A 25,059-nucleotide genomic window follows, 5' to 3' on the forward strand; every position below is an offset into this window, starting at 1 on the left:
TAGAAGGCGGTTAAGGGGAGACATGATAGAGGTCTATAAAATTATGCATGGTCATTGTTCAGGGCTGAATTGGCCATGTGTACAATATCATTAAAGTAAGTAAAATTATGCTTGCTATGGAGAGACTGGACAGGGAAAAGCTTTTCTCCCTCTCTCATAATACTAGAACACGGGGTCATCTGCTGAAGCTGGAGGGTGAGAGATTCAAAACTGATAAAAGGAAGTATTTCTTCACACAACACATAGTTAAATTGTGGAACTCCCTGCCCCAGGATGTGGTGATGGCTGCCAACTTGGAAGGCTTTAAGGAGGGAGTGTACATTTTTATGAAGGAGAGGGCTATCCATTGCTCCTAGTCAGAATGGATACTAGTCATGATGCATACCTATTCTCTCCAGGATCAGAGGAGCAGGCCTATTATATGAAGTGCCGTGGAACACAGGCAGGATGGTGCTGCTGCAGTCGTCTTGTTTGTGGGCTTCCTAAAGGCGCCTGGTTGGCCGCTGTGTGAACAGATTGCTGGGCTTGATGGGCCTTGGTCTGATCCAGCAGGGCCTTTCTTATGTTCTTATGTTCTTGTAACAACGTAGAAAGTTATAAGGTAAAATGAGTCAAGTCGTTAGGATTAAAAAAACCCAACCTGGCTGCTTTGTTGCTTCGGTGGATTTATCTGTTGCTGGATGTTCTCCTTTTCCCACGTTGTCGTTTATCTGGCTTGTTACTTGGTTGGAGGTGATTGCAGGGTTCTGGGCCCAGAGTGCAAGATTGCATCGTCCTGGCTAACGTGTTGGTCTTCAAAGAAGGTTTGGATTGGGGCCTTTTCCCTCCGTGTAGGAGGGGTGTGGCTGACAAGATACAGTTCATTCACAGTTCTCCCTCTAGTTCACTGGAGCTAAAATATGTCTGTACAGTTGGTATCATTTGTGTGTGTTTCTACGTGTGATCTACATTGAGATAATGTCCTTTGCAAAAAATCAAAGTGCAAGTGGTTTCTGTCTCCGACCACCCCCCCTCAGCTGAGAACTGAGAGTGTTGGCAAAATGCGGCCCAGTTTTCACTGCAGCAGGTGCCAGTTCAGGCCTTCCCTTCCCCCAGATCTATGTCAGGACAGGCAATAATTTTTGCATAAATTGTTTGTTTAAGGGAAGCCCTTTCTATTGGACTAAAAAAGTAGTTGCCGCAGTCTGACCTTTTCAACATGATTCTTTGGCACAGATTTTCACAGAGACAGATGTTGACTTTTTAGCAGGATTATTGTATTTATAAATGTTGACCAAACAGCCTTTGGGAGACCCACAAATTAAAATCTGCACTGAAATTTATGTACGGTTTTGAGAACCCAGCTTAGTAACAGCAGTTCCCCTTTAGCCACCCCACCCCCCACACCCTGCCGTTGTTCTTTTGAATACTAGGAGCAACTTTTCTGGACCCCAAAAAACGCTCAGCCAACAAATCCACACTGCTTCAAATAGCTGTCTATAATTTCACACTCCAAACTCCCGCAACAAAGCTAGTCCAGTTGTCCAGGATGAAAACTAATTAGACTTTCTGATGGCCACACTTAAGGAGGCCACATTTTGGAAAGGACTTTGAACAAAAAGCCTGTGGTTCATCTGTGGCCCCAGGTTCAATCCCTGGCATCTCCAGTTAAAAGGATCAGGTGGTTCGTAACGTTAAAGACCTCAACCTGAGATCTTGGAGAGTTGCTGCCAGTCTGAAAAGACAAGAAGGACCTTGATGGACCAATGGTCTGATTCAGTGTAAGGCAGCTTTATGTGTGTTCAGCTGCGGTGCAGAGAAGTGTGTAATTAATGTTGAAGAAGAAAAAGACTTGGTTTTTTATATGCCTACTTTCTCTTCCACTTAAGGAAGAATCAAACCGGCTTACAATCACCTTCTCTTCCCCTCCCCCACAACAGACACCCTGTGAGGTAGGTGGGGCTGAGAGAGTGTGACTAGCCCCAGGTCACCCAGCTAGCTTCATGTGTAGGAGTGGGGAAACCAACCAAGTTCACCAGATTAGTGTCTACTGCTCATGCGGAGGAGTGGGGAATCAAACCCGATTCTCCAAATTAGAGCTCACCGCTCCAAACCACCGCTCTTTACCATTACACCATGCTGGCTCTCAATGAATCAGATATTGTGCATCTGATGTGCCTTTTCAAGCTGTTTTTTAACATAAAGGTAGCTTTACAAAACCGTTCAAAATGCAGAACAGGGTGTAGGCTGGAGAGATATGTTCGGTTTGGAGGACTGTAGAAAATTCTAAACTGGTCGTAAAATATTTGGTGTTTGGTAAGCGCCCAGAACTGTTGAAGCCAACTGAAGGCCGTAGCAATGATGATAAAGTCATCACGTCCCTTGCAGTCAAGTTGCTGTGAAGTGGAATCCAAGCCATTCTGTTTTCAGATTGTCTGTCCTTAAAAAGCTGAAACAAATCAGGCCAATTCCTGCCTCTGAATGGCTTTGTGCTCATGTCGGGGAGCCATTATTTTTTGGGCTCAACAGCTTGGAAATTGTAGCTTTCAACAGCTCATTACTAAGAGGCAGAGCAAGCCTTGACTGATAGGTTGGAAATATATGAAAATACATAATTTTCTTATCAATATGAACCAGTGGTTCGGTTTTTTAAAATATTATTTTATGCTCTAGGGGGAGCTCTGTGTCAAGTGAACTTAAATATATATACATATATTTGTATATTTTCTGTGTGTGCTTGGTGTGGTTTGATGTTTTATAGACAGATATTTTCATTTTCTTCATCTCTTTGGAACCTGTAAAAGAATGTCTTTTTGTAGCCCAGCTCAGTTGACCTCTGGGCAATGCAGCACCCTACTTCTTCGGGTTAGGATTAGTTTAGAAAGGGCCTGGCTGAAATTGCTTTATGCTTCGTGTTAAATTCCCACTTGAGACATCCTTTATGGCAAGGGATTGGGTGGGCAGAATGGGTTCTCAGAAGATAAATAGATAATCCTGCTACCTCCACTTTAGTCTCAAATAAACATCCAGGCAATTAAAAATTGAGTGCATTGCTTTGGCAAATCAATGGTGAATCTGATGAATCTCCAAATTCAGAGGCAGCTCCTGGATTGCCTCTATTGCTACATGTCCTGGGTGCATGGAGGGAATCGTGGTTACTCTTGGCATTAGGGGCATAGAGAATTCTTGAAGACATAGGTCAAAGTGAGGGCTTAGACTTAGATACTTCTGCCTCAAGTGGTGTGGACATTCCAGGGAGAAAATAATTCCAGCTTTCACAGCGATTAAAAAACAATTGTCTGCTTCTGCTTTCTCCCCCGTGCCCCTTCTGATAATTTTAAATGGATAAACCCCTCTATAAAATAACCACATTAAAATCCAGTGTAAAAAAAAAGCTAATGTCCAGTGTTCATAAAGCATCACCCTGGCTTAACTGCCATTCCCAGAAGCCTCCAGAAATGGGGGGAAAACGAATCAAGGATTTTGCAGCTTTCTGAAAACTGCTTGAATTTGGTCTATTCTTTGTTTGAAGGAGGTTATGTACTTGTATGGCACCCATCAAGAATGCCTTTCAACACTCCTGATATGGTAGGTAAATGGCTGGTCTTAAGAGCAAGCGTAATGGGATGTAGGGGCAAAGTGACACCTCAGGTATGTTTGGATCAAGGTATTTAGGACCAAACCACTGGATTAAACATCATGGATCTGTTCGCTTAGGGAGATGCTTTCCAGAGCCTGCCCATGATGCAAGCGGAGGGGGATGGACCTTCCTCTGGCGGAAATTACCCTCGTTATTTCCCGCAGGATCCAATCCAAAGTCTGGAAGACCAGACAAAACGAATACCTGTGCTAGTATTTTCTGCAGTGGAAAAGCAGTGAAGTATCCTCCATGCCTTCCGCAGTATTTCCTAGACAGTGACAAGGTAATGGTTAGAATGTTTTCCAAATTAACCGTTAAGTGTTCTTTCAAAGACGTCCCCGTCTCTCAGAAGAACTGTTTCTGGAAACTTGGTGAGTTACTCAACTGTTTCCATGTGTTCAAGGTTCCCATCTGGCTTGGCCTTTTTTTTTTTTTTGGAAACTACGCATTTTTTGATTATATGGACATTCTTATTTTAATATAAATGTTTGCTTTAAAAAAATTCTTGCAACTTATAGCATAACCCATCAAGATTTAAACAAAGCATTATTGCCATGCCAACATTGATCAGTGTGGATGGAGACTGGACTTCTCAGAGGTTTTGGTGGATGAAAACAGAGTAAACATTTGAGTGAACTCAAATTTTGTTTTGCTTTTTTTTTCAGACAGAGATCATTTTTCTTTACTCTAGAGGAACCTCAGTCTAATAGAAAATAGGGGACTGTTACTTCTTCTTTGCCAACATAATAACCTTTTGTGACAACATAGATTTTTTTGGAGGGGGGTGGGTTTGAATGGGAAATGTTAGTTGTGGAACTGGTTGAATGTGTCTTCTCTAAATGTCTAATGGTGCTCAAAATAGGTTAATCTGTAAGGATGTTATGTAAGCATACAGATGAATTAATCCTATACCTGTATTATACCTGAAAGGGTTTATTTGTCAGGCAAGTCGGGGGTTGGAAACTAAGTAAATAAGTCAAGAGCAAAAGAAGACTGATATTACAGCTTAATACCACCTGTCAGCATTAAATGGTAGCGCGCCCCCCCTCTCTAAGATACCATTGTGCCATTCAGTTGCCAGTCTGGATGCAAAAGTTGGGAGTGGGGGGAGCACAGCTATGCTGATGGGCCAGGGGCTGCTTCTCCACCTGGATGTTCTGTCTGTGTCCAGCTTCTCCCATAACAGACAGACACCAGCGGGGGACAGGTATGGTTTGTGGTTTATTGCTGTTTTTCACAATAACAGCCCCAGGTTCAAATACCCGATCACTGCTTGAAGGTCTGCATATCCCTCATCTCCTCCACCTGTCTCGGTCAAGGCTTTGGACCACACCCGAGGCCTGGGTTCCTGCTCAGGATTCCTCCTTCTCTTACCGCAGGGTGAGGCTTCAAGGCAACTGGTCCCTCCCTCCCGCTCTGGCCTTTTCGTCTCACCTTGCCCACTAGGGAGCGGGCTCTCTTGACCTATACCTGTGTAGAACGAGAAGAAGAGTTGGTCTTTTATATGCCAATTTTCTCTGCCTTTTAAGGAGAATCAAACTGGCTTACAATCTCCTTCCCTTCTACCTGTTAGGGAGTGGCAGAAGAAATGGAAACTTTACTATGATTATGTGCAAATGTAACTTTAATAGTTTGTAGCAGAACATCTGGAAAAAAGTTGGATATTCAAGAAAGAGGGAGATGTGGGAATGTAGTAAAACAAATAATGCTATAGCTTACAAGGAAGTATAAAGGGATTAAGGGATCTTGTGTTTGATATTTTTATCATCTTAGTAGATAGAAGATAAGTAAAAGACATCTCCTTTTGGAAGATTTGATATACTGTATGTATGCGATGTAAGCATGTTGTGTTCAATTTTGCAAGTTATTTTTCTTTAATAAAATTATTATTTTTTAAATCTCCTTCCCTTCCTCTCCCCACAACGGTAGGCCTTTACCCCAAATCATTTTGCCCCACTTGCTCTTCAGGTGTTTGCCTTTCCCTCCTCCTATTAGTTAGTTTGCCAGGATTCTGAATGTTTATTCTGGTGCGCGTGGCTTGAAAGAACTGCGGTGAGATGCTTGCATTCAGATGTCATGACAAGTTTGAGCATAATCGAGGTGCAAGATGTGTTCATTCAGGTTCCATCCATTGGAAGAGGAGGGAGGGGTGGGAGGAGGAAGGCGTGCACAGCAACCAACTGCTGATTGGCGTTTTAATTCCCAGCTTGTTGGGACATTCGAATGCAGCTGCAGTCCCTGTGGATCTGCTTCCCTTATTTCTGCATGGTGTAGGAGTCAGTGTGTAGCGAAGGCTGTGGTCTCCGTGGTTTTAATTAGGTCAATCACTGTTACAAAAATCAACAAGTAGGACAAACACCCGATGCTGTAATATTCGTAAAAAAAGCAATAAACTAAAAATGTTAACAAAATAAGGAAAGCTATTAGTCTTTGGAGAAACAGTCTTGGTGACCATTGTTCAGCTAATTGAATACTTCAGTTGGCCTTCCAGATTGATTCCAGACATGTGACTGAAAAGTCTTTCCATTATATAAGCACGTGCGCTTGAAAGCAGAGTCACACAGCCTGACAGCTCATCTGTGGGGAATTTTTTACAATATTTCAAATAACTCCTTATTTGCCGTGCGACTTAATACACCTGCCATACAGTGTAGGCAGTGTTCACATTTTGGTCGTAAAGAAATCACTCAGAAAATCACTTTGTGGAGCTGGAGAAAGAGCTAGCTCCCGTGGTACAGAGGTTGTGTGTGTATAACACAAAGAAGTACCTAATGATGTAAGACTACAAGTGCACTTGCCATCCCAAAAGATCCTCTACCCTTCCCCTGAGCGACCTCCCAGATCGCCTGCTACCTTGAGAAAGGATGGGAAAGCAAAGCAGGGATGCATGATGAGGGTTGCCAGCACCAGATTGGGAAATTCCTGGAGATTCCTTGAGAGGAAGGTGGGGAGTTGATACTTGAGCTGTCTTGTCACTTGTGCGTGCTGCGATCTGTGCCCCATCCAGGAGTGACCTTCTGCTGCCACAATCGGCAGCCCGTCTTCCTCTTCACTGCTAATCTTGAAGCCCTTCCTTGTGCTCCAGGGGGCCGGACTGAGCATGTCTGGGCTACTAACTGATAGCTCCCCAGGTCTTTCCTCGCTGGCTTTGGATAAATGAATATTCATGGTAATGTTTCAGTCTGCAAGGAACTTGCTAGTGATTTTAGTAGAAGTGCACAACCTGGCCAAACAGAAGCCTGCCGCAACCGAGCAACAATTCAGAACCTCATTATCTGACAGTTGCTGAACAAACACTTCCATTTCCTTGGATGCAATTGCTGGTTGCTTATGGGGGAAAGAACACAGCATTTATCTTCAGGCAGACCTCTATGCAGATGGTGAATTTGTAAGAGTTAATAAAATACTGTTAGAGGAAAATAACTCAAGAAAGGACATGGGTTTTACAAACTCCAGTAACTTGGAACTGTTCCCCCCCCCCCTTACAAGTATTGTGTTTCACATGTGTCTCTTATACGTATCAGGAGAACATGTGTATGTATTAAGTGCTGCTGAGTCACTTCCGACTTATGGCGACCCTATGAATTAATAAAGAAGGAAGAAAGTAGACTCCTTTGTAATGCGGTGTTGGAGGAGAGTGTTACAGATATCGTAGAGTACCCCAAAAACAAATCAGTGGGTTATAGATCAAATCAAGCCTGAACTGACCCTAGAAGCTAAAATGACTAAACTGAGGCTATTGTATTTTGGTCACATTATGAGAAGGCAAGAGTCACTAGAGAAGACAGTCATGCTAGGAAAAGTTGAGGGCAGCAGGAAAAGAGGAAGACCCAACAAGAGATGGATGGACTCAATAAAGGAAGCCACGGCTCTCAATTTGCAAGACCGGAGCAAGGCTGTCAAAGATAGGACATTTTGGAGGACATTGATTCATAGGATCGCCATGAGTCGGAAGCAACTTGACGGCACTTAACACACACACATGAATTAATAACTTCCAAAACATCCTACCATTAACAGCCTTGCTCAGGTCTTGCAAACTGAAGGCCGAGGCTTCCTTTATTGAGAACACAGTAAATGAATATCATGAATGGATCATCAGGTTCTGTTGTAGTTTTTTTCAACTGTGTTTTCCCCACGTGGCTGTAAGGTATTTGCTGAAAAACAAATCCCGTTGTCCCAAGAGTACTGTGGTTCTCCTTCCAGTGGACTTTTGGTAGTAACTTATTCCATATGTTCAGAACCCTTTGGGTGATAACATTTTGCCAAAATAATTTGCGTTCCCAGTTTCCTAAGTCTGAGATCATTTTCCTTGGATTTGTTTTCCTGATCATTTTTGAACGGTTTGTCAGTTTAATAAATCTTCTCCGTAATGTAAGGAAAAAAACAATTAAGTCACCAGCAATCCATTTGTCTTGGCCAAAGATAATACATCGAACAGAAGAGCAGCCAGTGTTACAGTAGAACTTGGAATCAGTGCTAGGTTGGAAATCACGGAAGGGCCCTGTGTGTGCTGTGTTTGGGATGAGCTGTCGGGCAACTTAGCAAAAGCATGAGACTTCGAAGTTAATTCTTTCGCAAGTAGCAGTTATGCTATTGTCAGAGCCAGGAATTCAGAGCTGAAAACTTTATTGTGATGGGTGATTGGTACTCTTTTGTAGGTTGGGAGTTACACTTGTATGTCATAGAGAGTCAGTGTGATTTGGAGGTTAGTGTGTTGGATTAGGGCTGCAGTGGCCTTGGATCAAAACCCTGCTCCACCATGGATGGCACTGGGGGGCCTTGGGACACTCTCTCTCACTCTAGCCTGCCTCACAGGGTTGTGGTGAGGGTAAAATGGAGGAAAGAGAAAATTATGTAGGCTACCCTGAGCTCTTCAAAGGAAGAGCGGAATATAAACTGTGATCGATAAATAGAATGGCTGTTATATTAGAAGAGGTGGTTTTTATACCCTGCTTTTCTCTACTGTAAGGAGTCCCAAAGCGGCTTACAATTGCCTACTCCCCCCCCCACAACAGGCACCTTGTGAGGTAGGTGGGACTGAGAGAGTTCTGAGAGAACTGTGATTAGCCCAAGGTCACTCACCCAGCAGGCTTCATGTGGAGGAGTGGGGAATCAAACCTGGTTCTCCAGATTAGAGTCCACCGCTCTTAACCACTACACCATGCTGGCTCTCAATTAGTCACTTTAAGTGTAGGCTTGTGAGACTCCTGGTGTGTGTGGGGGATAATCCCATCCCCTCCCCACTTTCTCAATGGGCCCACTGCTGCTCTTGGGCTGTGCCACTGCCGGGCTCTGCTGCGGCTCTCAAGCTCTGCTGTAGCCGCAGGTGCACCCGTCGTAACACCCAGGTTCTGCCACAGCCACCAACAACTATGCCAGAGGTAGGTGCGTTCTCTGCACTTGTGTAGAGAATGATGTTTTATTTCGGGGGGGGGGGAGTTTAAATCTGCCGGTGTATTTCTTTTAAGATTTCAGATTTTCCTGCAGACCTGGGGGATCTTTCAAGCTTTCAGGTAATTCTGTTTAGTGTCCATATGGCTCCAATCTGTGACTCTAGACATCTGCAGATGGGGGCTACACGTCACTGTTAGATATATAGATGGTATAATGGTTTGAATGTTGGGCTGTTACTGCTCAAGTCATAGGTCATTCAGGACTCACTGGTGAATTTGGCATGGTTGTTCATCTCTGTGGCTTCACAGGAGCCCCACATGGGACTGCGCATGCGTTCAGGCCTGCTGTGGAGGTATTGAGCTTAAAAGCTTCCCTTCTAGTGCTTTCCATAGCGCGAGGAGCAGTCCCCCTCTCCTTGAGTCAAGCCAACTCTTCCTGCTCAAACCAACATGTGAACAGCGGGGGGAATGCTCCTTCCCTCAGTCTTTGCCCTTTGGTTTCCCTACTCCTCCACATGACCTTGGGCTAGTCAGAGCTCTTTATTTTCTCAGTCCCACCTACCTCATCGTGTGTCTGTTGTGGGGAGGGGAAGGGAAAGTGATTGTAAGCCGGTTTGATTCTCCTTAAAAGGCAGAGAAAGTCAGCATATAAAAACCTCCTCCTCTTCCTCCTCCTCCTCCTCCTCCTTCTCCTTCGCTCAATACCTCCAGAACAGCCCTGTGCGCATGTTCAGTTGCAGGTATGCCTGCATAGAAGACAAAATGCTACTGTACCTGCTAGGTCTAGTTTGAGGGTTCGTTGCTTGCTGATACTTGTGTGTTTTCCATCTCCGATGCTTAACTAAAGTTTTTCACTCCATTTGGTCCTAATTGCATGCATCTTTCCCTAATTATCTTCATTTCTGTTAGACCCTGAGATATTTTGCAACGGCTGGTACAGAACCAGGATTCCTTTCCCAAGGTGTTCCTTGAGAACTGTGCCCAAGGATCATGCTTAATGTGCAGTCTTGGGCCAATAGATGGTCCTAATGAACATCATCTTCATTCCCTTGCAGTTTTCTGGAAAGGCGCTTATGCTTTAGCACTTTCCCAAGAGTCTTTTTTAATTTGGTCTCTTGGATGCATCACATCCCTGCCCTTTGTGGTTTCTCTATTTTACAGAATGCACTCATAATTTCACTTTTCAGTGTATTTTTAATAAAGCCTTTTTAAAACAAGGAACCGACTACATTACAAATGGAAACAAAATGAGGTGTTTTGCTACTCATTCATCCCAGAAAAGTTGGATCCAGCCTTTCACTTGGTCTTTCTGCAACAGAGAAAGCCTGCTTCCATTGAAGGAAGACTTAGCAGACAGTGGTTGTTGGATCAAGCTGGGTGGAAGAGAATAATTGGATCCAACTGTTAATTCCAACAGCAAATTACTGTGTAACCTTTAGAAGTTGCCAGAATTCTTGCAAAGGACTCTGGACAAGGTTTTTTTTTGATCTGACCCAACAAGGTTGTTCTGTTGTTTTCAAGTTGTGTTCTCAGGATCAACTTAATTTGGATCAGCTAGCCCTTATGTGGTATGAGACCCTAAATACTCTTTACTTGTAAAATGCGTTGGACTAGGGGATTCTAGTCAAAAACTTGATGAAGTATTTGTACCAGGCAAAGGGAGCTTTGACTTGTGAAAGCTTATACCCTGAAAATCTTGCTGGTCTTTAAGGTGCTACTGGACTCGAATCTAATTTTTAGAAGTATTTATTTATTTAGAACAGGGGTGGGGAATGTCAGGCCCGGGGGCCGTTTAAGGCCCGCGAAATCATTTGGTCTGGCCCTTCATGGGTCCTGCCAGATAATTAGCTCAGCAGGATCTAAGACTGGTGATCCGCACCCTCCCGCAGACAGGAATACCCTCTATTCAAGGCAGATGTGTTTGTTTTGCCGAGAAAAGGAACCTTTTTCCCCCTTGCAGAAGAGTCATTAGCTATGGAGCTGCTAGGACCACCCAAGAAACTGTGTTAACCCTTTCCCACCCAGGCCATGGAGAAACGTGTCGGTCGGCTAATTTTTAAGTTGATAATTTTGTATGGCCCTCGAATGATGTTATAAATATCCAAATGGCTCTTGACGGAAAAAAGGTTCCCCACCCCTGATTTAGAATATTTCTATTCCACCTTTTTCAGAGTCACATGAACACATGAAGCTGCCTTATACTGAATCAGACCCTCTGTCCATCAAAGTCAGTGTTGTCTACTCAGACCAGCAGCGGCTCTCCAGGGTCTCAGGCTGAGGTCTTTCACATCACATACCTGACTAGTCCCTTTAACTGGAGTTGCTGAGGATTGAACCTGGGACCTTCTGCGTGCCAAGCAGATGCTCTGTTAATGAGCCACAGCCCCTGCCCTAAGTCTTTCTGCAACAGAAAAAATCTGCTTCCATTGAAGGACGACTTAGCGGACAGTGGTGGTTGGATCCAGCTGGGTGGAAGAGAATAATTGGATCCAATTGTAAATCCCATTAGCAAATTACTCTGTAACCTTTAGAAGTTGCCAGAATTCATGCAAAGGAGTCCTGCTCAAGGTGGCTTATAATTAAAAATCACAGTATTAAAAAAGCCATTAAAAACAAGCCATTATTTATTTATTTCCTTACATTTGTAGCCCGTCCTTATTCCCAAAAATCTTAGACGTAAGCAGCATAAAAACTATCTACCAAACAGAAGCAGACCATTAATAAAGCTGTTAAGATAAAACCCCTAACCAAAAAGTCTGAGTAAGTGATGTGTTTTGGCCTGAAGCCTGAAAGAAAGAAAGTAGGTGCTGGGCAAGCCTCAAGGCAGGGGGTGGGGGCGTTCCAGAGGCAAGGTGCCACCACAGAGGATGCCCTGTTTCTAGTTACCAACTGCCTCACCTCTGAAGACAGAGCCCAAAGATAACAGGGCTTGATGGCATAGTATGGATAGTATGGGACGGAGACGGTCCTTCAGGTACCCTGGCCACAAGCCATTTAGGGCCTTAAAGGTGAAAACCAGCACTTTGAATTGTGCCTAGAAACAGGTGGGTAACACAGTGCAAATCTTTTTAATGAAGCACAGGGATGATACGATCCCTGCACCCTGTCAGACCTTGCAAGACTGGGGTCAGCCCCTCTCTGTACGTGTAACAGTTTGTGCTAGAGAAGTGGAGTGATGCTTGTGGCTGCCTCTGGAAAAACCCCTTTCCCAGCCTGAAGCCAGTTTGGGGCTCTGGTTAGCCTGATGAAGCAGACTTCCAATTCCAGGTTTTGAGGAAGGTTTTCACACTTTCATTATAATTTGCCCTGAGTTGTGTATCAAATTTTGTTTTTCTTTGTGTTCTGGAAGTGATTTTGCTGTCCCCTTCAGTGAGAGCCAGTGTGGTGTAGTGGTTAGGAGCGGTGGACTACCTAGGGAGGTGGTGAGCTCCCCCTCACTGGCAGTCTTTAAGCAGAGGCTGGACAAGCACTTGTCAGGGACGCTCTAGGCTGATCCTGCATTAAGCAGGGAGTTGTACTAGATGGCTGTATGGCCCCTTCCAACTCTGTGATTCTATGACTCTAATCTGGAGAACCGGGATTGATTCCCCCACTATTCCACATGAGCGACAGACGCTAATCTGGTGAACTGGATTTGTTTCCCCGCATGAAGCCAGCTGGGTGACCTTGGGCTAGTCACTCCTCTCAGCCCCACCTACTTCACAGGGTGCCTGTTGTGGGGAGAGGAAGAGAAGGAGATTGTAAGCTGGTTTGATTCTCCTTAAAAGGTAGAGAAAAATTGATATATAAAAACCAACTCTTCTTCTTCTTCTTCTAACTAGGTATTTGCTTGTGTCTCTGTGCATTTTTGTCATATCTGCTAAAACATTTTGGCCTCAACTTTGTAGCGCAGAAATGTTGGATTTTTCATGTTTTCAGAGGCTGGAGTCTATCATGCATTGTTCAGAATAAATGGGCTTCTTGTTGGTTTGCATATAAGGGATCCGACCCATCCTGTTTATACCACAGAAACGTCCCTATGGAGAACATATTTGTGTTAGAGCTATTAGGCTTGATTAAAGGCAGGTTTTTTTTAAAGCAGATTTAAAAAAAAAAGAACAAAGAAACTCTGGCCAAGACTAAGTTTTTAGAGAAGGATGGTATCGAACAAAAAAACTTGTGTGTGTGTGCATGCGTGCACATCTGTGTTTCATGTGAAGGGGTTCTGTAATTTTTGTAAAGACATCACTATTCAAGTAATTAAGCAAAATTATTCAAGTAATTGAGCAAAAATGACAAGATCTTGTAGCAGATCTATGGGCTTTAAAACAGTTTCAGAGTAAAGTGTGGTAGAAAATGAACATAAGAAATAGATTTATTTTTTCACAAGGCATTTGTGACGAAACATGATTTACGGTCTGGGAATTAACAGTGAATGCTTTCTGAAGCCTGGTGTGGCAAAGGGTCAGATCTTCTTGTGGAATCTTTTTGCCCAGCATCGAAAGTGATTTTGCATCATCTTTTGTATTTCCATGGCAATCGTCTCCATGTATGAAGTTTAGAACATTGTTGTGAAGGTTTCAAAAGCTGTTGCAGGGTGCCGTGTCTCGCTTCCACGCCCTCCATCACACCCCAAATCCTTGTCTGTCAAGGTTTGAGTTCAAACTATATCGCAGCTGACATTGGTTGACGAATGCACAAGAACAGCCTTTTATTTGACGCTGTGGTGACATATGAAAGCCAAATCAAACTGAAGGTCTCCAGCCAAATGTTTCTGCTTAAATTCTTTTTTGTTTTGAAAAGGTTTCTATTTATTTTCACATAAAAGGGACAGACAAATGAATAATTGTTCTGAAGAGAGTTTCCTGGTTTGTTTTTTAAGCAACACCTGGAGCAACAAAAGATCTAAGTTAGCATGTGTAGACAACCATCACAAAGCATATGGATCACTATGTGCCTGCCTTCTAAGCACTGTTTTTCTCCATTCACTCAAAGTCTGTTCCCCACACCACTGCCTCCTTCCTTCCTTCTCCTTCCTTCCTTCCTTCCTTCCTTCCTTCCTTCCTTCCTTCCTTCCTCCCTCCCTCCCTCCCTCCCTCCCTCAGTGTGATTCTCAGGTCAAAATATCAGTTTGATGCTATCCTGGAAGTTTCTTTGGACTCACAATGCTCAGCCAAAGATGATTAAGGCATGGTTCAGACATTACAGTCCATCCATGATTTAGCTGTAATGTAGGAATGAGCCTGGGGAATCCTAGGGTTTCTGCACTCTCTTCACCATTGTGCTTGCTTCCTGCCTTATACTTACCCCACCTTTGCATATGGTTATGTAATGAAAGATTTCTGGATTTATAACAGACCCCAGTTTGTGTTTGTGTCTGAACTGCAAACCTTGGCTTGTACTCTTCCCTCCAAATCAGGATTCCAGGTAAGGATCAAAACCATGGTTTGGAATCCTGGTTTTGAGGAAGGAGCTCAAACCATAGTTTGGGTTTCAGACAAAATGACAAATTTTGGTTTGCTGCAGCTCTGGAAGTCTTTTAACTGGCTAAGTGTAAAAGGGAGGGGGCAGGAAGCCCCAGGATTCCCCAGTCTGCGTAGCAAAGTCTTGCTGTGCCAAGGGCAGAGCCAGGTTATAGGTATGGGAATTCTAAATGGGCAACCGGCACCAATAAATCAATTTCACCGTGGGTTTTTAGTTGTCTGAGATTACAAGCTGTTAATTATCTGAGCGCTAATATCATTGGTTTTTTAAAATTTTGCCATTGGTAAAAGCTAGGCTAATTGATGATGATGAAGAGTTGGTTTTTATAAGCCCACTTTCTCTACCTTTAAGGAAAATCAAACCGGCTTACAATCTCCTTCCCTTCCCCTCCCCACAACAGACACCTTGTGAGGTAGGTGGGGCTGAGAGAGTTCGGAGAGAACTGTGACTAGCCCAAAGTCACCCAGCAGGCTTCATGTGGAGGAGTGGGGAAATGAACCCAGTTCACCACATTAGAGTCCGCTGCTCTTAATCACCATACCACACTGGCTCATTAAATATAGGAGTGTGTGTGTGTCTGTGTGTAGGATATCCTACCCATTTGCCAAAGTATTATTTAAGTGCTCCAGAGAGAAGGTTTTGTATTCCTAGTGCATGAAGTGGTTTATTTTCTTAAGACTATTTCAGCATCTTGCCTTTCTGATACAGCTACCAGGCATCTTTCCCTGGCCTGAATGCCAGATTTGCACCCAGCTATAGTTAGCCAAACAAATAAAAAACTATTTTGATGAAAGGAACGAGTTAATTCTTTAAATATTTACACAGGCAGGTGTTCCATTGGCTTTTCTTTTTGTTTTAAAGGGATGATTGATGGAACCTAGGGAGAAGTCGGTGCTGGAATTTGCTTCTCAACTTATTGCTGATGCTCATATGTCAGGCTAGTTAAGGTTGAGTTTCCCAGCGGAATCAAGCAAGTAGCAGCAAAGGGTCAGCCATCTCCCTGGGAGGGATGGAAACACACGCGTGCACGTGTTATTGGCTGTAAGCCGGTTCATTTTTGGGTTGTCCTCATGGCTTTCTGTATACCGAGAGTTTAGGTTCTCCCCTGTGCTTTGTTTCTACAGCAACCAATGTTTGTGTTAGTGCCCTGCTCCTCCAGCCCTCACAGACATGCTCGGAAAAGGCGGCTTCCTCTTTAGTCACAGCAGGTGGCCAGCCGACTTGTAAGTTAGAGAGCAATAAACATAATACCTCTCGGAAATTTGGCTTTGTGAAGGAAAGGGGTTTTCTTTGTGCAGCGGAATGGAGCAGGATGAAATGAACCGTCTGACCCAGAAATTACATTGAGTGGAACTTGTGTGAGCAGGTTCTCGTGATTAGAGAATGAGCAGTCATTAAAGGGATGCGTTTGTGTCTACTACTGTCCCCGCCCTCCCGAAAATGGATTAAAAATAGCACAGCCTGCTGATAACACTTCATGTTTTGCTTTTCAAGAACACCCTGTGCCTTTTTTGGACACTCTAAGCAATCCTCCATCCCATGAATGAAGGCTCTTCCTTCTCTCCTATATTTTGAGCACAGATCTCTCTTAGAAATGATGGTGGGGGGGTGGGGGTTAAATAAAGGGAAACTGCTTATTGTCAGGTTACGTTTTTTGCTCCGTGCTCGTTTCAGTACCAAAGCCCTTTTGGCGGTCTTTTTCAGATACCTGTCAGGAAAGGCTTCATTGCAAAGGTATCACTCTTGATGCAGATAAATGAAACAGCATGATGGAGTCGAGACAGTCTTGTTTGGATTCAGTCAAAGAGAGACTGTTCAGGGTTCTTGGGTAAAGTGACAGAGATGCAGTGGCCATAATGTCACATGACCAAGGCTACATCTACTCTGCCAAACCAACAAGATTTAAAGTGGCTTAACTGTGATGATAGAGCTGGCAGCAGGGTGCCAGCCTGCTGCCAGCCCAACTTGCCTGGAAACCTGCTGGGCTACCAGATGCATGGGCTATATTGCTGGCAGAAAATAGCGAAGACTTGAAACGAGTACTGCTAAAAGTTAAAGGAGAAAGTGCCAAAGCAGGACTACAGCTAAACATCAAGAAGACAAAAGTAATGACTACAGGAGAATTACAGGAGAAGCTTGACAGTGAGGAAATCAAGATTGTTCAAGACTCTATTCCTTGCTCCAACTTCAACTAAAAGGGAGACTGCAGCCAAGAAATCAGAAGGAGATTGAGACTGGGAAGGGGAGCCATGAAGGAGCTAGAAAAGATTCTTAAGGGTAAGGGTGTGTCACTGGAGTATTCCCTATTACTGTGTATGGGTGTGAAAGGTGGACATTGAAGAAAGCTGATAGGAAGAAAGTAGATTCCTTTGAAATGTGGTGTTGGAGGAGAGTTACGGATACCGTGGAATGCCAAAAAAAAAAAAAAAAAAACAGTGTGTTGTAGATCAAATCAAGCCTGAACTGACCCCAAAAGCTAAAATGACTAAACTGAGGCTGTCGTACTTTGGTCACATTATGAGAAGACAAGAGTCACTGGAAAAGACAATCATGCTAGGAAAAGTTGAAGGCAGCAAAAAAAGAGGGAGACCCAACAAGAGATGGATTGTCTCTGTAAAGGAAGCCACAGCCTTCAATTTGCAAGACCTGAGCAAGGCTGTTAAAAATAGACTTTTGGAGAACATTGATTCATAGGGTCGCCATGAGTCGGAGACGACTTGACGGCACTTAACACACACACACCATATGCAGGCTTGGCTATTCCCTGTCCCAAGCGATGAGGTTGGGTGAGGAGGGAGGGGCGGAAAAACCCCCTAGCCAACCTCATCACCCCTTGGCAATACCTTTTGATGTGGGGGGTGCAGATGGCTGCAGGCTTAACTCTCAGTATCTGTGGGACCTGCCTAGGTGGTGCCGTGAATCTTTTTATCTTGCACAACAGTTTTGCAAGATAGATGGTGAGTAACCTCAGTTCCCTACCTAGAAAATGAGGAAAAGGGATTGTGCAACTTAGACGGCTAAATATGCCGCAGTTTTGAAGCCTTCTCTGCACGTCACCTGTGCTGGCTGCCAATCAATCAATCAATCAATCAATCAATCTTTAGTTTACAGTCATTTGACCAAATCAAAATAACATACGATCACCATAAAACAATATTAATTGCTCAACAAATCTATAGATAAAAATTATCGACACAATCCCAATAAAATCCCATTTCTGAAATGGACCATATTCTAACTTCTAAAAGGTTTATCTAATAACATTTACTATTTATGACTTACATCTTTCTGTGCCTTATATATAGCGGCACAAAGTTCAGCCACACATCTCGAGATTAAAGGGTTGCTATCTTCCAAAAGTCGTTGAGTATGAATTTCATCAGACAGACCCATATTGTTTTTTAAAATTTCCTGGATAGTTTTGACTCTTATCTCATGATGGAGAGAACAATACAGTAAGGCATGCTCACGGGTCTCAATTTCTTCACCGTTACACAGGCAAGTTCTTTCGGAGAAGGGGATTTTCCTATATCTGCCTTCTACATTAGCCGATGGCAAAGCTCCACGCCTGGCTAACGTGAAAGCTCTTCTAAATTTATTCACCTCCAATGTCGTCAGATATGGGGCTGCCCTCATCAAATGCTTGGATTCCTGTGCTGGCTCCCAAATGTTCACGTGAGCAGTGATGCATGGTTTCTTCTCCAAATGCAGCCCTGCAGAAATGTCAGAGGATGGATTTTTAAAGCTCTTCTAATTTAGCCTTTCATGTTATGACAGTTCACCTGCGTTAATCCTGGATCTCCTGCCAGTGACGTCAGCTTGCCTTTGACGAAGTGTTTGATGAGTGATCCCGAACATCGAAGCCCGTTCTTGTGCTGGAATTTTATTGCTCTCCCCTTGGCGGGCTATCTAAGAGAATGCAGGCCACTTAACTCAAGCCAATGGCAGGAAATAAAGATCGTGCTTTTCAGGGGTCATGCAAATATGGGAAAGGCTTTTCCATCTGAACTCCTCATGGCTGGAGCCTGAATGCAAAACAGTTATGAAAAACAGGCATTCATGACTTTGTGTCGATCGTAGCATAAGCGTGGTTCCTGAACTGCTAAAAGAAGTCAGCAGAAGAGCCTCTGATGTAGGTTCAAAGCAGATATTGACGTTTGCACGTGCTTCTCTTATCCATGGTCTAGGCAGAGGCAGTGCTGCTGAGGGGCCATGATGGGTAGGGAGGTTGTTCCCATTGGCAAATGATTGGTCTCCTTTGCTGGGAAACCTGGACTGATGGCACTGATGAACACAGGAAGCTGCCTTCTGTGGAGTCTCTCAGGATAAGTCTTCTGGGCTCTGACTGGCAGCAGATCTCCAGGGCCTCAGGCAGAGGTCTTTCATATCACCCGATCCTTTTTCTCCCTTTTAACTGGAGATGCCAGGAATTGAATCAGGAACCTCCCGCTATCCATTTGAGTGCCAAAATTTGGGGGCAAGAATGGAGGTGTCAATAGAGCCGTTTATGTAGCCCCAAAGAAAGCTATCGTACTTTGGTCACATGATGAGAAAACAGGACTCACTGGAAAAGACAATAATGCTGGGGAAAATGGAAGGCAGCAGGCAAAGAGGAAGACCCAACATGAGATGGATCGAATTGATAATGGAAGCCACAGCCCTCAGTTTGAAGACCTGAGCAAGGCTGTTAATGATAGGACCTTTTAGAGGAAATTGTTTCAAAGGGTCGCCATGAGCCGGTAGTGATTTGATGGCACTTAACAAAAAGAATGGCCAGGTAGCAATGGGGAAAGAAGAATAGGGGAAGAGGGAAGGTGGCGGAAAAAAGCTGGGAGAAGTAGAAGCAGGGTGTAAGGTAAGGAAGGAAGAATGAGGCAAGTAAGACATGTCCTGTGACTTGGGCCATGCAAGAACTCTAGTATGAGGTAGTTATGCCTAGGAGCTTGACTGGACTAAATAACCTCAGTGTGTTTCCAACTCTTCATAAAAGATCAGATTTCAGATGTATAGTGCTTTGCTGTACAAAAACCATTGCAAAAGGAAAAAAGAGAGAACAAAGCATCTTTCTCTGATATCTGGTGGCTTAGGAGGTATCTTTCCTCTGTCCCTGCTACCAAAAACTGCTTGCCGAGTTTAGCATTTTTTAGTGTTGGGTACCCATGTCATAAAAATTGTATCCTGCTTCTTCTTTATGACCTCAGTCTCCATCGGCAAGAAGATGCTCTTGGGAGACTAGCTGTGGTGATTCACTTTCACGGCTGGGTCTGCTGATTTGGTAAATGACGTGTTTAGGAAAGAACGCAGACTCCCCATTCAGTAAGTCTGACAGAGAAGGCGAATCCAGTTGTGTCTGAAAGACATGGTTACAGTTGAGTGGCTGCCCTTAATAAACCCTGTAAGTAATTAATCAAGTAAATTGCCACTTGCTGCTGCTTATGTGTTGTACTTTCCAAGTTTGTTCCCAGCTCTTGCTGAGTCAACAGTCCTGTTCCCACGACTTTGGTGACTCATCCCTCTGCTTTTGCTGACAAAGATGATGCCCGTTTTTTTGTGAGCCCCTCTAAACTTCTGCTTATCTTTTCTGTGGTTTTCAATACCCTCGTGGTCATGCTGCGGGTCACAGAATCGGAAATTCTGGCTGGTTTTCTTGACCTCGTGATTGAAGAATAGTTTTGAAAGGCAGCTGGCTTCCTTATTTGAAGGCTTTGACCCTGTATGGATCCTAGGCCTCCAATCTCTGTCCCACCTACGGCCCTCTAAAATTTCCTCTGTGAGTTGCATCCTGGGCTAGAGTATCTGGCCATGGCTGGAATCCTTTCGTGGACAATGGTACCATGGCTGCTGATGTGAATTTCTGTTCAACGTTTAAGGAGTTTATTTAATGGTTTAAGCTGTTTTGCACTATTTGAGCCCTTTTCACTATTTAGTCCCCTTGCAGGGTTTGCTTTTCCTTGTTGCAGAATTTTTAGTTTTCATTTGCAGGAAGCCTGCAGATTAGAAATCCTGTGAGTCACTTGATTTAGATCGTAGTGGAAATGGATAAATGAATGCCAGTAGTTCATTGAAGTGGTGGGGGAAATGAAACATCCTGTCAAAAAGGTTGGGAATGAAGCCGCTTCCTGTGCAGTATAATGGCGAGAGCCAGTGTGGTGTAGTTGTTAAAAGCATCAGATTGGGGTCTGGGAGACCCCCATTCAAATCCCCACTGTGCCATGGAGCTTGATCCAGACACTCTGTCTCACTCTCAGCCTAGTGTAACTTACAGGGCTGTCGTGAGAATACAATGAAGGAGGAGAGAGCCATGTATTTAGCTTTGAGCCCCTCGGAAAGCAGGGTGGGATAGAACTGTATTAAATAAAGAAGAAATATATTCGCTTAAGTAATATATAAACACAACAAAAATCTGTGCTGAGTGGGGAGAAAATTCTGTGAGTCAACCAGTACTTAACAAAAACGGAAATGCTGCACCTCACGTGATAATAAAATGTTAGTTTCTTGTGTGTTTTTTTAGAGGATTATCCTAGTGGAACGTGGCTGGGAGACGAGAACAACCCCGAGATGCGGGTGCGTTGCCCCATCACGGCCGCAGACATGCTGCACATCAGTACCAACTGTCGCACTGCCGAGAAAATGGCGCTGACGTTGCTGGATTACCTCTTTCACCGGGAAATCCAAGCCATCTCCAACCTTTCCGGGCAGGGGAAGCATGGGAAGAAACAGCTAGATCCTCTCATGATTTATGGCGTTCGCTGTGAGTATGTTTCCCCTGTGGGGTTTGCCTCTCTTGCCATAGGCACATATTTTACGCGGTGCTCTTGGCCAGTTGAGAGGGTCAAGTGAAGTGGAAACTGTAGCATGCATAGATTAAAACCATTTCTCATGGCTCTTCTATGGTGTGCTTCAGTGTGTCCCTGCCAAACATTACATCCCGTCCAGGGTTGCAGAGGGCCTTTCTTCAGTAGTCCTACTCAGTTGGTGAAACATGGCTATTGTCTCCCAGAATTGCTCTGATATCTGAGTCTTCATAGCAGTCTCACTGGAAACAATTTGAAAATGGCAAGAGCCTTGACTAAGTGCAAGCCCAACATTATATTCAGCCAGTACTAAGCTGCTGCTATTCATATTTGGAGGACCATCGCCTTCCAATTGTCTCCGTGAGCCCACTAGGGTTGTCAGGCAGCCGTCAGTTGGCTCTCCCATGTCTTAGGGCAGTGATGGCGAACCTTTTAGAGACCGAGTGCCAAAACTGCAATCCAAAACCCACTTATTTATCGCAAAGTGCCAACACAGCAATTTAACCTGACTACTGAGGTTTTAGTTTAGAAAAAACAACTCATACATTAACATCCCCACTTCATCCCATGCTAGCGGAGTCGCTCTGCACAGGATCGCGGGGCCGGACGGTCTGTGGGGGGCGCGCCCCTCACCTTATAGAGCGTGCAGTACAGGTACAGGTAAGGGGTGCGTCACTGGAAGTCGTGCAGGGTCTCAGCCGGCGGGTAGTGGGGCTGGAAGATGGGTAGGCCATGCTTGCAGCGCCGTAGGCAGGAGGTGCGCCTCAGGACATGCCCGAAGAGCTCCAGCTCAGCCAGCCCCTTGTCCAGAGCGGCGCCGGGGCCTGGCTCTCCAAAGGCCAGCTCCCCGAGCCAGGGTTCCCCCAATGCCTCACCACTGCCTGCGCCCTCCTGGTGGCAATGCGCCTCACTGTCACGCAGCAGGCGGTGGAGGCCAGGCTGGCCTCCAGGGCACGGATGCTCTCCTTCCAGCCCTCGCCCTCATACTGCTCCAGCATGTAGGCATAGGCGCACTGCAGTGGCAGCAGCTCAGCCACCAGGAAGTCGCGGAAGCTGTACTTCTTGTACTGTGCGCCGGCCAGGTTGTTCAGCAGCGGCAGCAGCAGCAGCCCCCGGCTTCACCACTCCATGCCCGCCCTGCCGCCGATGCCTGCTGCTGCTGCTGCTCTGGAGCCGCTCGGCTGCTCGGCGGCCCATCGGGAGGCTCCGGGAAGCAGGGGAAAGGAAGGCAGGAGGGAGGTTTTGCCTTGGATTTTCAACTCTCTAGATGTGCTGGGGCGACGGCGCGTGCCCACAGAGAGGGCTCTGAGTGCTGCCTCTGGCACGCGTGCCATAGGTTCGCCACCACTGTCTTAGGGTGTCCCAACTGCCTCTTGCAGCTCTGCGGGCTGAACATTTGCAAGACTCCAGTCTAGGTGGAAGGTTTTGTGAGCCTGGGGAAACTCTGCGGATAAGTTTTCCATTTGCTGTGGTGGAAGTTTTCTGTTGCCCCAGAAGGCTGAACCAGAACCAACGGGTTGAAATTAAATCAAAAGAGTTTCCATCTAGACGTTAGGAAGAACTTTCTAACAGTTAGACGGATGTGAGGGCGATCTGGCTGCGACATCTGTCACCCCATTGGTGGGCAGGGTTGATTTGGCTGATATGGCTGGCTAGGCGGGTGTCCCCTCCCTCCCTCACCGCTCCATGTGTGTCCCTCCCGAAGTTGCGCGCTCGGTGGAGGAGGACGACCATCCCAGATAGAAGGAGTGTACCGTTCCTCGATGAGAACGGTTCTTCAGTGGAACAGGCTTCTTCGGGAGGTGGTAAGCTCTCCTTCCCTGGAGGTTTTTAAGCAGAAGCTAGATGGCCATCTGTCAGCAATGCTGATTCTATGACCTTAGGCAGTTCATGAGAGGGAGGGCATCTTGGCCATCTTCTGGGCATGGAATAGGGGTCACTGGGGGTGTAGGGGGGAGGTGGTTGTGAATTTCCTGCATTGTGCAGAAGGTTGGACTGGATGACCCTGGTGGTCCCTTCCAACTCTATGATTCTAAGTGATCAGAAATTTGTGGCTACACCGTGAGCCTTTGCTCTGTAATTCCTGAAATCAGTGGAAATTACACTAGAATGATCTTCATCGGCCCCAAACGATCAGATTCCATTTTTTGCCGCTCTGCACATAATTGGAAGCTGGTTTGTGTTCTTTTTTACCTCCAGGCAGATGTTTTGTAAACATCTATTTAAGGAAAATTCCACAAGGACCAATTAATGTCGTAGTACACTTCAGGGCTCCCTTGAAGAAACAACCCAAGCCCTGGTTCAAGTTTAGCATGTCATTCTGAATTCATGTTAGTGTTGCAGTGGGAGAACATACCCAGGTGTAGCACACATTCCTGTTATAGAAGGTGATTGAAGCAATAAAACCTCGCAGTAGTAATGGCTGCATTTGGACACACAGATGTTGCACAAGCGGACTGGATCTCTGTTTCTGATCAGCTGGAAGCAGGCAGTCTGAATGGGTCTGGCTCCTTTGGCTGCTGTTTCCAAGCGAGGCAAGCTCATTTACTGTTTTGTTTTCCATCTGTATCATTTCAAAGGTGAAATCTCTGTCATGTCAAAATGCACACAGCCAGAGTGAGCTCTGTCGCTGCTCGTAAAAGGATATATCCATCCACTTAACGGAACTGACATACCGCTTAACCAAAAGCCCTCCTGTTGTGCAGCTGAAGTAGAGTTATTCAAGTCCAAGCCCATCGATTTCATTGGTTTTGTTTGTTGGCACCTATTAGGTGATGAAGTCTGTGCTTTTCTGTCCTTGTAGGGGTGAATACTTAGGAGGCAGTTAACTCCTGCTCATGAATGAGGCTGCAGAGTTTGGTTTGGAAGGTTGGGGCTGGGTTTAGAGGAATGCCTGGAATGCTCCGAACCAAGAGAAGAATACTTGAGCCAGCCAAGGAACAGCTGTTTCCTGGTAAAGCAATATGGCAGCAATATGCTGCGGCACGGACAGAGTGCATTTCAGCTTCATTGCCAAAACGCCCCAGCTCAGCCCTTCTTACCCCAAACGGCACAGGATCCCTCCCCTCCAATTTTCCCTAATCCTGGCTGTTGAATGAAGGAGTACCAGACAGCACAGCTCTCTCCTTTCCTTGTGGAGAGAGTGGAGCCACCGGCTCAGTTCAGGCATCTTACCAAGATGTAGTTAAAGAAGCTTAACTTTGGTCTCATTCAACGATAGTAATAAACTATGGTTTGGTAGATCAGAACCTCTGCCAGGGTGGGGATGGTGGTGGACACCCAATCTACACTGGAGTTTTCTGCAGAGGGTTTTTTAAAAAAAACAACCAAATCAGGACTGGTGCATGCGTAGACATTGCCAGAGCAACCACAGAGTTCCTTGCCACCTGAGCTCTCACAAGAACCCCTCACAAAATTGTGGATGCCATATTGGGTTGTCTAGACAACCCAACAAACACCAAGAGGTGAGGGGTGGGGAAAATGAAAAGAGGGAATATAAAATGTGTGGGGGGGGCAGACTACAGGGATGGTGAGGGTTGGGGGGAAATGGCCCCCATGAAGAGAGAGATGAAGATAGCGGAGGCCACTAAGGCTTCAGGGAGGTGAACAGGATCCAGAGCAGGAGACAGTGAGTGGGGGAGTGGAATGGGATTGTGATTCCTTCTGGGCTCCCCTCTTGTCATGCTTGAAATTACAAACCCTAGTTTGCAATTGGTTGGGGAAACCAGTGTCAGAAACCAGGTTTTGAAATGGGTTTTGGCGTGATCTAAATTGAAGGACTACGGCT

General features: G+C 45.1%; 1 protein-coding gene across 2 annotated transcripts in view; it reads left to right on the forward strand.

The window, feature by feature from the left end:
• BANP (BTG3 associated nuclear protein) overlaps nt 1-25,059 on the forward strand; it is a 173,187-nt gene that overhangs the window by 34,918 nt on the left and 113,210 nt on the right. For both annotated transcript variants that reach the window (XM_056862210.1, XM_056862211.1), the window contains exon 7: nt 20,990-21,229. In XM_056862210.1, coding sequence (XP_056718188.1) covers nt 20,990-21,229 — 240 coding nt within the window. The remainder of the gene's footprint in view (nt 1-20,989; nt 21,230-25,059) is intronic.

This window comes from Euleptes europaea, chromosome 17 (genome assembly GCF_029931775.1).
Source record: "Euleptes europaea isolate rEulEur1 chromosome 17, rEulEur1.hap1, whole genome shotgun sequence".
Classification (NCBI taxonomy): domain Eukaryota; kingdom Metazoa; phylum Chordata; class Lepidosauria; order Squamata; family Sphaerodactylidae; genus Euleptes; species Euleptes europaea.